The sequence below is a fragment of the Pogona vitticeps genome, chromosome 2 (genome assembly GCF_051106095.1).
Source record: "Pogona vitticeps strain Pit_001003342236 chromosome 2, PviZW2.1, whole genome shotgun sequence".
Classification (NCBI taxonomy): domain Eukaryota; kingdom Metazoa; phylum Chordata; class Lepidosauria; order Squamata; family Agamidae; genus Pogona; species Pogona vitticeps.
In genome coordinates this window covers 45,995,833-46,013,171 of record NC_135784.1, presented here as the reverse complement: position 1 = coordinate 46,013,171, position 17,339 = coordinate 45,995,833, and the positions used below count along the sequence as shown (strand labels likewise).

The 17,339-nt window shown below is 38.0% G+C and overlaps 1 protein-coding gene across 45 annotated transcripts in view; it reads left to right on the top strand.

Annotated features, from left to right (window-relative positions):
- FOXP1 (forkhead box P1) overlaps window positions 1-17,339 on the top strand; it is a 689,964-nt gene that overhangs the window by 560,778 nt on the left and 111,847 nt on the right. For all 45 annotated transcript variants that reach the window (XM_078385126.1, XM_072989422.2, XM_020791061.3 and 42 more), the window contains one exon: window positions 9,434-9,593. In XM_078385126.1, the coding sequence (XP_078241252.1) occupies window positions 9,434-9,593 (160 nt within the window). The remainder of the gene's footprint in view (window positions 1-9,433; window positions 9,594-17,339) is intronic.

Genomic DNA, 17,339 nt, shown 5'->3' with positions numbered 1-17,339 from the left:
TGCATGGGTTTTGGACATTTGACCAAATTGAGAAAACATAAATGCCTGCATCATGCTTCTGTTTCCTTTGCCTGTCTAGAATTTTTGATTTTGGGTACAAAGATAGCTTATCTGTCCCCCGCTGGGTAGGGATGAATAAGTTTTTTTTTAACCAGATTTTATCAAAATTCTAACATAGAGGAAGCAAAACTTTGAGAATTGCCTTTTCTTGGACATTTTAAGTCACTATAGGGAGAAGAAGTGCAAGCCTCTTGAATGTACTCTGTCTGCCCCCACTTGCTGTTTGTATAGAAATGTACATAGCCATTCCCAGCAATAAGAGAAACTTCTAGTTTTAAGACTGATTTTAATAACTGGGACAAAAGTGCGTAGCTCTGAAGGCACATTCACTGAGAAAGACTCCAGCATTTATAGCATCTCTCTGCTGTGTTCACAGAGCATAACAGCTCTGTGTGCTACTAGAACAATGGTGTCCAAAGAGAACTCCCAAGGTTTGCTGCTGTTCTCTAGAAGCTCATTAGGAGCTTCACAAGTGGAAGATCACCATTGTGATGGTAGGGCTTGCCATTACCCGTTATCTGCTGTAGTGTGCTTCCTGCAGGGTATCTGCTATGTGTCTGTTTGTATGCGAGAGAGATCTAGGAAACACTCTTGTTTATGCAGAGCAACAGCCGTCCAAAATAGGATCAGCCAGTTCACTTCCTGAACTATGTAGTCTCTAATATGCACCAGAATCTTCTGTACAGTGAAGTGCATGCCTAGGCATGCAATCATTGTATTTAATTAGCTGCAATTTACCACCCGAAATTACATACTTTCTTTTACACATGTGTAGATCCCTGATGGAATTCTGATCAACATTCTTTATAAGCAAAATCTAGTATAAAAGCATTAACTTTTAAATGACCATTGGTCATTTTGTATTTATATGGAATTGCAAAACTTGTATTAGTTGCAGTGAAGTCTATTTCTTTCTGTATAAATTAGTTACAGTGACCATATTGGACAATTTGGCTGTGTTTGCTGTTTGCTACAACAATCTGCTCTTTGCTGCAAATCACTTTGTAAATTCTACAATACCTTTGTACAGGCTCCTTTGGAGTAATTTAAGAGTATTACTCTGAAGAGCACATTATCAATTAGAAGAGATGGAGGGAAAACATCTTGACCTTAAGGGAGTTTTTTATGTGAGGTTTCTGTGGTCCTGTCCCAGTATAGTAGTTGGGAATTTAGACATAAATTCCCAAACTGGCCCAAACAATTTCTTGTTTGCTATGAACATCCTATCTCCTTTCTATTGTGGAAAACCAAGTTTTTAGTCAAGTGTGAATTTTTACAGCTGAGTTATGAAAATTGGGGGGGGGGTTTATAATGGGAAATGCTGACATGAACCTTAACTATAGCCCGCTAACGGGCAGCACTATAATAAAAAAGGGAACAGATTAAAAAATGTCTAAAATGTAAATCTAAAGGACTAACAGTAATTAAAATGGAAATGGCACAGGGAGGGAAGGCATGTAATTGTGAGATATCACAGTGCAGAATGCTCTCAGCTTTGTTTTGCTGGCTGTTTTTCTAATTCAGTAGGGCTTACTCATCAGTGGCAGTTCAATGCGCGTTAATGACTCTGGGATGCAGGCATCACTCTGGACAAAGAAATGATTATTGTGCGGTCAAAAGAAGTTCAAAGACAAGAAGGGAATTTCAGTTTTTCCCTTAGAGATCCACATTCAAGAGCATATAAATTAAGCCAAATGTTAAAAACCACAGTCTGAAAGCTGACTTCAAAGTCACAACTCTCTAATTAATGAACTGCGAGCTTCAGTTTGGACAAGTTGTGGTTTGATGCGCCCATAAATCAACATGACAGGTCTGTTTCACAGTTTCAGACAGTGCTTGTCATTGAGTCGCATCAGATGTAAACACAGCAGAAAAAAAAAGAAGGAATATGAAGGAGGTGCAATTGATCAACAGAATTGGTAAAAACCCACTTTTGAAGCACATTATGCATGATCACAGGAAATGGCTATAGCCTCAAGAGGCTTTCTCCTTCTGCTGTTGCTTTTTTGAATCAGATTTCTAGCAACCTTCAAAAGGGAGAATAAGAATTATGGAGCTTCTCCCCTGTGGCTGCCAGGCAATAACCCCCTGTTGTTATTTTGTGCTTCTTTCTTTTCAAAGGCGTCAAATTTTAGTTTTTTAAAGATCTTTAACTCTATATTTGAAGACAAACAATAAAGGGCTGCCACTGTCATTCTTATCAGTTACCAGGGATTGTATTTTTTTTCTTTCTGTTGCCACTTCTTATTAACCTCTTATTTGGTCTATTAGACATAGTTTTGAATGCAAGCCTGCATGCTGGGAGAACATGAAAGTTCAGATGAGCTCAGAGGGCAGATAAAGAAATTTGAAGGGGAAAGTTACACAGCAGAATGAATGATAAAAGTTAACTCTTCTAAATTGCTGTTGTCAGACGGGAGAGCGTTTTTGACACAAAGATGATGGCTCAGAGAAGGAGGAAAAATACTTTGTGTGTTTTAAAAAAGGCAAGAAGGGAAGTCGGACAATGTGATGGCATTTCAGCATCTAGCAGAACTGATTCACTGTAGCCGTGCATCTGATGTTGCAGTATCTAAAGTTACAGTACGAAAGGATTTGTTCCTGTTTAATGGAAAGATTATAACATGGTAGATGTAAAGCAGGGAAGGGCAAGCCAAACACCCTTTGCTTTTAAATGCTGCTTGTTTTTCCTTTCCTTTCCTTTTTTAAACAACCAGGTTGTTTTAGTAGGAGGCAACTTTAAACAAAGCAGTTAATCCCACCTATTTTCCGAGCCATCCTCTTAAATTAAAGATGGTTATTCTTGTTAAATTAGTATGCAGCTGGTGATCTGTTCATGTGTACGTGAACATTCACGTGTATGCCATGCACGTAGCTGTAAGTGCTCAATGATAAATAACTGCACAGTGGTAGTTCTTTCATATGAAATGTTAGTTATATCTCTAGCATGTTTTGAACTAAAGGCTATCAGTTAATTTACTGCATCTTCCCTCGTTGGTAGTTGACTTGGCGGTGCTCTGCCATCGTCTAAAAGCACATCTAAAACCTGTAAGCAAGTGAGCTTCACTCTCCAGCCAGCACACTGTAATATGGTACTTTTTAAAGAGCCTTATTTCTTGTAAGGAATATTAAGGGGAATTTTATTGCAGGGTGGAGAACATGTTTATTACGGTGTTTCCATTTGTTAAGGCCAGATCTCAAGTCTGTAACCGACTAGGTGCTGTTCTCTATTTGTGTTTTGATTTGATTTTATTTAAAAAAAAAAAAAAACCTGTTTGGTTGAGTTTATTAAATAGACCAGGGGAAAAGATGGTTGAAAAGATTCTGAGTAAAGGTAAAAAATATCCCCCACCCCCCTTCTTTCTTTCCTTTGTCCAGCTAAGTAGATTGTTTTGATTAAAAGCTGTTTGTCCTCCAGTAGTTATGACAATTTATGTGAGGCAGTAGGGAGTATCCCAAGAAAGGAAAACAGACCTTTGACAGCAGCTTTAGGGAGGGGATCAAAAATGCAAGTTTTATCAGGATATTTCAGCATTTTAACAGCTGACTACTGACCTGACAACAGGACTGCACCGAGACCTTTTTTGTATGCGTTCAATTGTGAGAAGTAAACAAACTGCCTTGTATCCTGTGTTTGGTAACTGGGTGGGGAGCATAGTTTGGCAACGGGCATTGCTTTTAAGTTCTTTCTTGGACAATGGGCTTGTATACTTTTTTATCCTGGCTTTTTAAATGGAGAAAGAGCTTTCATGAGCTTTTCCTGGAGGATAGCTGTGAAGACAACAGAATGGGCATCAGTCAACTTACATAAATAAAGCTGGTTTTAAAATATTAACTTGACTGAAGTAGCAAGTCACTGGCATGTCCAAAACAGGGTGTGTTCTCTTACTTTCCTTTTACAGCATGAATTTTTCACAAGGATAAATATCTGAGAGGTTGAACAAATTATTAAACACTGGATTAACTATCTTGGTGATTTATATTAACCCAATTACTTCGGAGAAAAAGCAGGAAGAATTGGATAATTTGGGACATGCTGGTTTAGAACTGAAATAGCCTTACTAACTCTGAAGCTTATCTACATGTTTGTGGTTTTGGCAGTAGTTAGAGGTTTGTTAGGCAGAAAAACACTTACTTTCTCAGTGGGTAATGTAAAGGGCCTGAAATTGGTTAAAAGTATGATATTGGTGAGAGGCTTATTTCCAGATCCCATTTATGTGAGCCGTTTGCTCTGAACTCTGTTACACATTCACTGGGAAGTAAGTTCCATTGAGTTCTGTGAGACGTATGCTTAGGTAAGTAGGTCCTAAGACTTATTGACTTAAGATAAAATAGATGCAGTTTTAATTACTTTATCTGCATTGTGTTTTCTGCAATTTAAAAATATTCTGCAACTTAGATGGCTAATTTCTGTGCACTTAAAACCACCATAAAGGCTGCCGCGAAACATGCTTTTATATAAATGATTTGAGGCAGTATCAATTCTATGTGAGTAGATGCAACTATTTTTCAGAGATGTGTTAAAGATGATGGCATATATGCATTTTAAGCATGGTAAAATGGTCTGCTATAAATGGACTTGGAGTGGAGCAAATAATATGTAATCATGTGCCATCAAGTCAGTTCTGACTTATCGTAACCCTTTTCAGGGTTTTGCAGGCACAAAATACTCAGAAGTGGCTTACCTTTCTCTTCTTCTGGGGGTGCCCTGGGACTGGTCAGCTTTGCCATGACCACACAAAAACACAGGTTGAAATTGGGTCCACCATTGTCAGTGTACTTTTGACGTTATTGTAAGCTGGTCTGCTTACTAACACCAAAATCAAATAAGTTGAATATCTCTTGAGAAATTTATGGAAGCATCACAGCAAGTATATTTGACTCTCACCTTCTCCAACAACCCACCTCAGCTCCCCATTGTGACCAGAACATATACCCTGCCATTGCTGGGATTGACCAGATACATTTGGGGAAAACAGATGAAGACTGTATGCCATTCCCCCCACAAATTGTCCATCCCGTTAAACAGATCATTAACATTGTCAGCTGCATTTGAGAGTTTGCTTATATGTTAATGCTTCTTATGTGGAATTTTGACCAAACTCCCGGAGGCAGTGGAAGACAGGAGGGCCTGGTGTGCTCTGGTCCATGGGATCACGAAGAGTAGGACACGACTTAACGACTAAACAACATCAATGTGTAATTAGCCAAACACTGTAACGTATTCATCATGTATGACGTAAGACACTTTTTGTATTATATATACTTACTATGGCTCTTGACCTAGACTTGCCTATTACTCTGGAGAAAATAAAATTTCTACCATTTTTCAGCCCACTAGTTATTCAGTATACATATTTCTGACCTGATTCTCAATTCAGCTTTTTAAACATAATATTCTGTCAGTGAATTGTACACTAATAGAAGGAAAAAGTCTGTACTCCTCCATCTTCCTGCGCCCTGGCCATCATTTATGTGGATTCTGAGTACTGTAATAGTGTTAAATTCTTGGGTAATGCCCATTCACTTTGATGGAGTGTCAATGGGAGGTGGAAAAAGAGGCAGTGCAGTACTAAATGCAGAGGAACTTTCTTTCAAATTTCTTGTTATTTTTCAGTACTGTTCTGAGACTTGCTGCTTTTTTTCCCTTTTTCTTTTTTCCTGCTCTCTCAGATGCAGTGAACCAAAATTCCTTGCAGATTGTAGGCAAATGTTATGTGGAAGCTGTTGGCTGAAGAGGTTGCATTAAGAAGTATTACTTTCCTTGTTCTCCTTCCTTCCCTCCTTCCCACCCACCCCCCATCCCTCCATAACTGCAAGATTTGTTCTGGTTCATTTGGTTGTTTTTTCCACTTGATGAGAGAGAATATTTGTGTGACAGGTTTTTTTGTACTTTGTCTCTTTTGAATAAATAGTTAATCACACAACTAGCTGTTTTTAGGAGAACATGTTTTAAAATTCAAATATATAAACCTCGCATGTAGTCACTCACAATGCCGAGAGATTTTTTCTTCTCCACTCTCTAGTGGGTTATATACGTTGCTCTCTGTCAAGGGTTAATTTTCTTTCTGCCAACGTTAGCTACAAAACCGTGGAAGACCTCCACCTTGATGTGATTCCTAGCAGATTAGGGATATTAGATAATTTCCTTCTATTTATTGTACTGGTGCACTGTATTATCTTTCTATCACTGAGATAATTACTAAGGAAATCTACAATAACTTTTTTTTCTTGGCTAGCTTAAGGAATTGCTAAATGGTGGCCTGATGCACTGATATTTTACGCAACTAAAGTTTTTCTCCTGTTATCACACAGTATATAAAAAGACACTTATCAAAACTACAAAACCTTTTTCATGATTTCTTAAAGAACAAGAACAAATAAAATGCAAGATGAGGAGTGCCTAAAGGTTTTCTTTAAGTGAAACAAATTTCAGAACTCCAAAGCTTCAAGTATGGTACATACTAAGCACATTCAAATAAGATGTTGTTTGCTAAATTATGAATGTGCGTAATTAAAATCTAGTGGCTGTTTCTGTGAAAGATTTACAATGTTATTTCATCATTTGTCATGGCTAATTAACAATATTAGATGAAGTTTTTCTTCTTCAAAGGTCTGATTTTTTCCTCATTTATTTATGTCAGAAGTGATAAACAGAGTAGTTAAAAGCTTCTCTGGATGTAGCAGTGAAAAATGCAACATGTTCTTTTACACCTTAGAGGTTCAAGGTTCAGTTCCCGGTGGACTGTATCAACTTAGTCTTCTTCCGAGGGTGAATAATTAATTTTTTTCAAAGTGGAATAGTGCAGAAGAGAGAACTGTGCATTGATCTTATGACTGAAAGCAGCATTCTGGAAAATGCAATAAACGAACTAATTGGAGCTTTAATAGCTGAGACAATTTTAAAATAAGTAAATAACATACTGCAAAGTTATTTTTTCATTACATTTAAATGTATATGACATGATGGTGCTATGTTACTTTTTGCACGTGGGCTTTTCAGCTCAAAAGTCATAAAAACTTTACTATACAACAAGCAAGACAGTTACTTTGGACTGCAGGAGCTTCCACGAATAAGCCATAGGAATAGTAGTGAATTCCACCATTGCATTTTTCTCCACAATTAGAATACTCCTCCAAGCACTTTCTGTTGATGCAGCATTAGTTGCAAAATCTGAACTCTAGCTGGCATAGGTACATGCAATTCCAGTTTAATACAGACTTGAAAGAAGTGGGATGCCATATGGGCAAGACTTTTTCACATGCCTAACTTCTTATTTAAATTAGACCAGATTTGTCAGAATGCAAAAATACACTCACCCTCCTAGACTTTTGCCAGGATTCAAAGAAAACATTTTGGCAATCAATGTATTTGCGAAGGCTTCCATGGCCGGGATCTAATGGTTGGTGTGGGTTTTTTGGGTTCTTTGGCTGTGTTCTGAAGGTTTTTCTTCCTAACGTTTTGCCAGTCTCTGTGGCCGGCATCTTCAGATGACTGAAGTGCTGTCCCTCTGAAGATGCCCATGGCCACAGAGACTGGCGAAACGTTAGGAAGAACAACCTTCAGAACATGGCCAAAGAGCCCGAAAAACCCGCAACCATTTTGGCGATCCTTAGTGAGATTTTTCATTATTTCTTGTTGAGTAGCAGGAAAAGAGGAAGACCAAATGAGATGGGCTGACTCAATAAAAGAGGCCGTGGACTTGAGTATGTAAGAGCTGAGCAGGGCAGCTGAAGATGGGGCATTTTGGAGAGTGCTCATTCATAGGGTCACCATGAGTCAGAGGCAACTTGACATTGTATAATACAAGAATTTTTTTTTTTGCTATACAGCAGGGAACAGGTGCTTCAGAAATATATGTCCAGTCCACTTCAAACATGAGAACTAGGCATATGTGCCTTTCCCATCATACTTCACATGGATTTTTCCTTGTAGTGCAATGACATCCCCATGTTTAACTACATGGAAGAAAACTGCTTGAGAAGTCTAGTGTTCAGGAAACATGGTCACCATTGAAAAGGGCTGGGTTGGCTTTTGGGGGGGTTGGGGGAGTTAGTGTAAATTGAGTTTCACTTAAACAAACTTGACTAATGAAAAATTGCAGTTGTTAGAAATGCTTTTGTGCTGTAGTAGTACCGTTGGTAGTACCTGAAAATACAACATTTCAAAAACAATTAGTTCAATAGGGAAGTTTATTTTACTTGTCTCCATGTTCCTAATTCTTCAACTGTTTTTATACAACCAGGGGGACCAGAATTTTGATATATGGAAATTAAAATTGTTTCAATTTTGTAATAAAGTCTCAAGAGGGCACAAGTGCAATAATCTATTGAATAGATGCTTGTTGTTTATCCTTTATGACATAGCAGAGCACAGTAGCTTGACTGTGAAATGAAATATCAATATTTTATTAAGATTTCCCAGAAAAGGAAGCCTTTACAGGTAGAATTTGGCCATGATTCTGGAATTAATAAAGTTATAAAACCAGACAATAGTTTTGATGTTGTTTCAGTAGCGTTCCACCTCTTGTGAAACCCATCCAGCTAAATGTTTAATGGCAAGAATATTAGGAATTTCTAGAACCCCTGGTATGCTGCCATACTGGTCACATGAGTAGAACACAAATCATGCAGGGAACCCTTGCAGTATTTGCTCTTTGCAGTTCCTGTATTCTGGGATGCTACTCCAGTTATGGAATTCCCTCCTCAGGCAAATTCACCCAGCATCATTAGCATCACTACTTTCTCCTAGCCACCCACCCAAGACTATATTTGGGGTGGTAACTGTTTGGGTTATAACAGCAAATTGGCTGTAACAATTTTATGAGTATTTGCTGTGCTGTTTCTTTGCATTGTTTCAGTCTGGTAACAATTCATCCCAGTTTTACACAGAATTCTAAGCTGCCTTGAAAGTTACCATAAGGAAACATATAATGAAAAAATGTTTAAATAGACCCTATCAGATCTGTTCCTTTGTTTAGAAAAGTACAAGGTGTGCAGAATTCCACGACTGTAACGAGGACAGAGCAGCTGAGGTGTTGTCGTAGAGTACCAACATTTCGGGGGCAGTGAACTCTAGAAGTGAATCTACTCATGAGTTTTAGGAAAATAAACAGCAGCACTTCCTTCCATTTTTTGAAAGCATAAACTCCTTCTTTCTTTTGAATGTGGTCCATATTCTGTTCTTCCTTCTCTTTCTTGGCAGGGGGCACGTAACTACAGTATGCCCCAGGGCAGATATCAAAATTGCTGTTTATGATTCTGTAGAATTCAGCAAATAATGGCCAAAAATATTTTGACAGTGGTGATGACAAGAGAGGGGGGAAATGTATATAAAGCTAAAATAAATGTGTTATTTCTCTTTATTTTACAGCCACAGCAGCAACAGGTGACTTCACAGCAGTTGGCTTTTCAACAGCAGCTTTTACAGATGCAACAACTGCAACAGCAGCACCTCCTTTCTCTACAACGCCAGGGTCTCCTAACAATTCAGCCTGGTCAGCCGACCTTGCCATTGCAGCCTCTGGCTCAAGGTACGTGCAGTGTGGTGAGGGCTGCTGCTTTGTGAAATAAAGCCTTAGGCTTAACCATTGTCTGATGAGCCAATCCAACATTTGAAATATATCTGCTGATTAGCAGCAGTTCTTGATGTGTTGCGATTTCTACTTAATGCATACATGAACTTCTCAGATTATCAGATGTGGATTCCACTTGCTTACTAGAAATTTCTGGAACTGAATTTCTATACCTTAAGCATGTATCAAGTCTACATAAGGGATTTTTATTTGTACAGGTGACTGGTCATCTCAGAAAATAGTCAGCTGCTGTTTTTAAGCCTCATTTGTTTCCATTGGTGTAGGAAAAAGCCAATCTACACAAATGAAAAATTCTGTTTAACTTGGAAGATCTACTAATCTTAAAATATTGGCCAATCAAAAGTTATCATCACATTCAATTCCCACTTGTTTGGTTGTCTTGAATATAACAAATTTCAGTAAGATTGAAGCCAGGGTTCTGCCACTACTTCCAGTCCTGACGTTCAATCAGCTTTTTTCAGAGAGTCTAGTAAGCTTATGCTACCGGTGCTCAAGTTGTGTTTAAAATGGAAATACTGTAATAGTGATTTGTTGTCATTTCAGTGTAATGGCTCCTATTGGTCAAGGGAGGAGAAGGGAAAACTATAACAAATTACGCACATAATCTTGAAACTTACATTTAGTGAGCCATCTCCTCACTTTGACCACTAGCCCCTTGTACATGGTGAACACTACAACTCTGCCAGGTCTGCTCCAATGTATTTAATAATAAATTAGAATAGAGAAATCAGCATAGGTTATGGCAACAGTGGTTGTTGCTTATAAAATGTTGTTACTTAGTTCTACCTGAAAGTAAAATTATGAGCAGTTGTCATGCACATGCGGCTTTGCATTTATGTGAACTAGTGTATCTTTTATCATCTGCCTACATGGAAAGAAGGAGATAGGGCATAATAGCTTTCTACCTGCCTTTATTGTTCTATGGAGTAAAATCCTAGTCCCACTGTGGGTCACTATAGTTAAAGTCTGACATGGGTAATACACCTACCAACCTTATGAGGACCAGGTCTGTGCTCATGCCCAAAGCCACCCCTAATAAAGCTGTCAAAATAAAACCTTTCCATTTTATACAATATTCCCTCTTTATGTTAAAATTATTTATTTGTTTGTTTGTTTGTTTATTTATTTATTTATTTATTTATTGAGCTTATATGCCACCCCTTTAGACATAGTCTACTCTGGGCGGCTCACAGAACGCAGAATAAAAACAATATTGCGACGTCGGGGGAACAGCTGATCGGCGGTTCCAAAATGGCCGTCGGACGACCCAAAATGGTCGCGCGCAGCATTTTCGCGCCCTGCCCTCGCTTACCGAGGGCGCGATAATGGCTGCCACTATGGAGGAACATTGCTGAACGGTGAGTTTTGTGCCCATTTGTGTTTCCCCGTTCCGTTTAGCGATGTTTCCCCATAGCGAAGGTTAATCCAGAGCGGATTAACCTCGCTATGCGGGGCACCACTATAGATAAAGATAGAGAAAAAGAGAACGTTACGTAGTGCCCAGAGGGAAGGCTTGTCTATATACCCAGGTCTTGAGTTGGTTTTTGAAAGTGCCCATTGAGGGGGCCAAATGAATCTCGGGGGGGGGGAGCTTGTTCCAGAGCCTGGGAGCCACTGACGAGAGGCCCGGTGTCTTGTTTTTTTCTTTCCGGGCCTCCCTCGGTGTTAGGCTCCCCAGTCGCCCCTCCTGGCTAGATTGGGTGATACGAGTAGATCTAGGTGGGAGGAGGCATTCTGCCAAGTATTGAGGTCCTAAACCGTTTAGGGCTTTGTATGCAATCGTTAGAACTTTGAAATCAATGCGGGATCAAATGAACAGCCAGTGCAATGCGGCCTGAGTGGGAGTAATATGTTAATGTTTCCTCACCCCACTAAGAAGTCTGGCCACTGCAATCTGCACCATTTGGAGTTTCCGTATTAATCTCAAAGGTAGCCCCACGTAGAGCGCATTGCAGTGGTCTAATCTCGAGATTACGAGTGCATGGACCAAAGTGGTGAGTGCACCAATGTCAAGAAAGGGACCCAGCTGGGCATTGTTTACCAATCCTGTGCTGTTCTTAGGTGAGGTTACTAAGAAATCTCCTTGATGTCAGGTGTATTTTTGACAGTATAAAGGCTTTTAGATATTTTTTCATAGAACTGAGGAGAAATTGTGGCAGAAGCGTGAAGCCCTGTGGTGTTTTGTGCATTTAAAAAAATTACTACATGAGTTAAGTGCACCTTAACATTTCTTATTAAGAAACGTCACACGTTGTTCTTAGATCACTGCCCACTCTACTTTTCCCATGTTTTCCTACCACTCCTGTGCCAGCAAGTTTGCTTTGTGAGGTTCCTTGTGTAGTACATCAGTTAAGCTGTCCAAAAGGGGGCAATCGGACAGTGACAAGACACGCTCATGCGGTGGAAATGAATGTGGTGATGCATGAAGTGTAATCTGTGCAGCAACACATCAGAGACACCAATGGGTAATTCAGTAGTCCTTTGCATTGATTGATAGGCTTCACCGTGTAGTAGAACAGTTAGATCCTATAAAATTAGGACCAGAGTATATTTGAAAGGGGATAAACACTAGCCATCTAATAAACACAAATAAAGGGAGCTGGGGCTGGTTCATCATTAGTTCTTTATTTAGCTATTTATTTTCTCCCATGTCCTTAATGATTCTGGAGTCCTGTGAGAGCAGAAAAAAGAGAATTCGGGCAGGTCAGGATACAGCACATTTTCTTTCTTTTTTTTCCCTGAGAGATCTGATGGTTTAAAACTGATGTCATTACGAGGTTTAAATCAACTTTCTGCTTGCTTGAACATGGTCACCTGGGTATGGAGGTACAAGGACAAAAAAAGGTTGAGCAACTCTAGTTGCCTTTAAGCCAGCAAATACCTGAGGTTATGAAATCGAGTTCCACAAAGGGTAATCTGTCAACTGTCCCCACAACATACATTTTTTAAGCCAGTGTCTGCATTTCCTTTTATAATGAAGAAGATAACTTCTCCTAGGAAAAGGAAGGTGCCGCAAAGAAAAGTGTGAGCGCTCCAGCCTGTAATAATAATTGACAGTGAATGCTTAAATTATAGGCACCCTTTCTGGAACTGACAACTGTTGTAAAGGGTGGGAAGAACATTTAATAGTGGAAGTACATAGGTGGTCAAAACCTATCCTATTCACCTTGTTGCTTTTTTCAGTGTGTTTTTTGATGTGAAACGATACTGTACAATTTACAAAAATCACCAAAATTAATATAGTAATTTTGTCTAGTGATTTTACAATTGCCAATTGAACCAAACATTTAAAAAGTTTTGAAGACTCCTTCGCCACTTGTTTTGTATAAAATGAGCATGTATTTCACTGCAGCATACGTAATCATTCCTACTATGGCACTTGACAACATTGAACGATGCATTATGTATGCAACCAGCAGCAGTGATAAAACAAACTGATATCAAAAACTTTCCAGGCAACTAGACCTAGGCCTCTCGAGGTGTTTCTACAACAAATACACTTAATGGAAAATGTGTTCTATACTTGGTAGGTACCAAAAGAAGAAAAATGTTCTGATCCTAATGTCAGTGAAACCTGCTTCCAAAGAAGCATTTTTAGAGTTGGTATATTTATTGCGTTTCTACCTGTACTGCAGAAGTAAGAGAGCTATAAGTCTGTAGTCTCAGTTTGTGCACTTACCAAACTGCTGGCACAGAGAAATTAGAATGCTAATAATTATGAGCAGACTTTTAGAAGCCAGAATAAAAATGTGCTTCTCTGTGATACTGATGTGACTAGTATTCAAGTGTTGGTTGATTTGCTATGATGTTGTCTTTATTCCCACCCTTTAAACGACCCCATAAGCAGAGGATGATCATATGTAATAACCCTTTAGCGCTTATGAAATAATAACTATTTTTCAGTTGCCAACTAGATTTGCTGATGGAACTCGATCTTAAAACATGTGCGCACACAGACACACAAATACTAACACGATTAGTTTGTAAACTGTTCACAACAGTATTGTCATAATTTTTTAGACACTGATACTACTTAGGTTTCTGTACATCAACATTTTTTGTTGCCTTGTTCCACATGATATCTAATCTTGATCTATGTAGTCACCATACAGTTTTTCTAGCTGTTCTATAAAATAATGTACATGTTTATGTTGTACAGAAATAACAGTAATTAATTTTAGTCAATTACCCTTCTACAGTTGCTGAGAATAAACACTAGTGTGTATGTTGAAATGAATAATTCATCCCTTTTTTGCCTTTTTTATACTAAGGTACCTAAGATTTTTTTATTGTTGAAAAAAATAAGACAGCAACATAATATTAAAAATCTTAGGCGTATGTTTTTGAACAACAAATGATGCTGATGATACTAATAGCAACAATAGCCACAAAACATATTTCTCACACTGATATGAACTACAATTAAAAAATCACATTGACTCCTGTGTTCTGGTGTCAATATGTTCCTTTCAAGTCCCAAGTCTGTTCACTGTTGTTTCGACTGAATAAACAGTGGCAGGAGGGTCAGTCTGTTTCACAGGTTATGGTTAGTGTGCAGATCGTCCTGTCAAGGGTATGACTTCAAAATACATCCTACAGTGTCACTTTGCAAGGTGTTTGAAAATAATAGCTCCATTGCTACTAAACAGGACACCAGGTTGCGTCGTGACCTTTCTCTTTGCTTAAATTGCCTCAGAGGTTTAATTTCAGGGACAAGTAATAATTGAATATGTCTAATAACTAAATGTTCGTGTGCGACAAAATCCATCAAAATATAATTGACATCTGATTTTTCTGAAAGGAGGAGGAAATGGCTTTATAGCACTTATAACTTAAGACTATCCAATCACTTAAAGTATAAATTGAAGCATTGTTTAGAAGATGTACTAATTGCAGACACTTAAAGTTTTATTTTTTATTTTTGAAGCAACTCACAAGCAAAGACCAAATGTTTTTGTTAATGCTACTCTCAGAAAGGCGGGGAAGGTTATTGGTCTGTCGTGCAATAATTTACTCCTCTTTGATATGCAAACGATCCACGGTGAATATAAAAAAAATCCTATCAGACTCATTTCACAGTTCTTAACCACTTAGATTCTCTGGAGTCTATCGCCTCATTAGACCAGTGCTCTCCAAAGCTAGCATAATTAAAATCTTTAACAGTTTAGCAAAGTAAAGATGTTTGGCTGATCACGTTGAGATGATTATCTAGCCATTGTATTCTAAATGACAAAAATAAATTAAATTTAGACCTTGGCATTTTTTATTATGTGTTTCAAATGAATATAATGCATACTGCCTTTATTTTAATGCCTTAGGTTGGAAAGAGACAAGTCTCTTTTGGACATGGATGTATATTTTGAAAATATTTCTTTCTCAATTCTTAGCAAGGATTAGTAGCATGACATAAACCACAGAGTTTGTTGGCTCCCAGACTTTCAGTTCTTCAAAGGAAATTAATTTTTTGAAAATACTTTTGATTCTTGGTGGCATCCATACTTACTTAAACGCTTGCTAACACCACACCCATGTGCCAACCTGTAGTTGTATGAGGTTCTCGTGTTTTGTTCCCATAACTTTTGTATGCGACCAAATTAACTATGTAGTTTCGCAAAAAGATTAAGTTGATGCCATGTGTCACTGTGAGCTGTGTATTCTAGCAAAACTTTTATTTAGCCTGTTGATATTTTTACGTCTTGCTTTGATTGACCATAGATGATGCTCCTAAAATTTGTCTACTATTTTTGTTTTGATAAGAAACATTCTTTTAAAAAATATAAAGGTTTTTTTAATGTTTTCATTACACTTCCAATGGCTCATTAGCACTGATCAAGAAATGACGGTAATAATAATAGTGTTACTTGTATAGAAACTTGCAGGGGTTTTTTCCCCCATTAGACACATCCATCAATTAAGTGAGCAGTGCTAGAAACCAAAATTAATGAGAAAGATAGGTGTGTTAATGAAATAATCATAGTATAATCAATTTGACTGTTAAAATTCAGAAAGCATTTCATGAAGACAATGTGAATTCATAATTTATGTCTAAAAATGATTAATAAAAACTGTATTTAATAACAATACTATTTGTCATCATTTACAGTTTAAGCACAAAATTAGTCACATTGTGGTTCATGTTGTCATAATAACAGAGGTGAACAAATTTATTTTGAAGATTTTTCTTTCCTCGAAAGAGAGAGGTTAACATTTATCCATCCTTTTTCAGAAACACCATTTATTTATGCTATCCGTCTTAAGAATGCTTCTCATAATTGTTTTGCAATATAAATTGTGTTAGAAAAATCTAACACAGGTTTCTAGGTTAGAAGTTTACTTTCCAAAGAGTGTAGTCCTATCAATATTCATTCCTCAACATATTTTTTTCTACAAGAGAAGACTGAGCAAGAAATAAAGTTGTCCTATGCTAGAGATGACCAACAATCCTACTTGCTCAATCTCATTTACTCGAGTTGCAACTTTTCCTCATGTTAGCTAAAAATATTTGTGACATTTTGCTAGAATGAACCTGAGAGTAGCCCTATTGAGAGTCCATGTGCCTAGTTCTCCCCAGCAGGCTTCCAGAGGAGTGCTTAGCCTTTCCCCTCTCTGTTGTTACTTTCTTCTTGTGCAGAGCAATGTGTCTTTAGAGTAGAACTTCCCATTCACTTGGAGGGCCATGTACAGGTACTTCTCTTCCACAGACAGATTGCTTTATATGTGGAGAAAATTACAGCTAAGAGAAGAGTTGCTAAATTCTCCCATTGAAACATGTTGGAGAGAACCAGGTAAATAGGACAAATATGAATAAAGTGTGTGGAATACATAGTTTCTGCCTGTTGCGTTGCACTTTCAGGGATCTGCTAAGTTTATGCCTAGTGCAATAATAGTATCCTAAGATGGTGCGCTTTCCAACCCATTCAGACTTATGAGAAATCTGCTGGCTTTTCCCTTGTGCTCTCTAAAGAATGGATTTTATTTTCCTACAACATTCGCACTTAACAAAATATTGAGGCTAATGCTCTCATAGGATAGATGAATCAAATATCAATATCTGCTAAGTATATTCTGGTGATATTAATGAACACGGTGATTATTATTTGCATGAATGTGAAAGTGGCCAAGGAGAAATTGCTGACAGGTCCAACAACAGCACCAGGTGATATAGGATGTATTTCAGTGTGGCAGTGTTTCAGTGCTTCACTTATACCTGCCCTAGGCCTTCCATACTGGGTAGCTGGTCTGTAGGCTTCCAACCTAGTTTTCCATAATGCCATGGAATAACACTACACTGGAGTGTCCAGAGCATTAACTGGCACTAACTAGTTGTTTTGTAGGACTTATTTTATGATAAGAGGGATGGCCGTGTCAATGTGTAATTCGTTGAAGGAAAAGCAGCAGAAATCTTGTAGCAGCTTAAGTTTTATTTGGCATAGATGTTGGTTTGTTCAGGTATAAATATGTGCCTCCTGAGGCTACAGTGCAAGCATCTGAAGAAGTGGGCTATAGACCACAAAATTTTATGCTACATAAAACTTTAATCTTTCAGGCGCTACAAGATACTCTCTACAGTGTTGGAAATTGTTAGCCTTACATGTGAAAGTTAACCAAATTGAATGGGATGCATAATGACAAAGAGCAATGTAGTTATTTTCCTTCCCTGTATCTGACCTGTTAATAATTTTA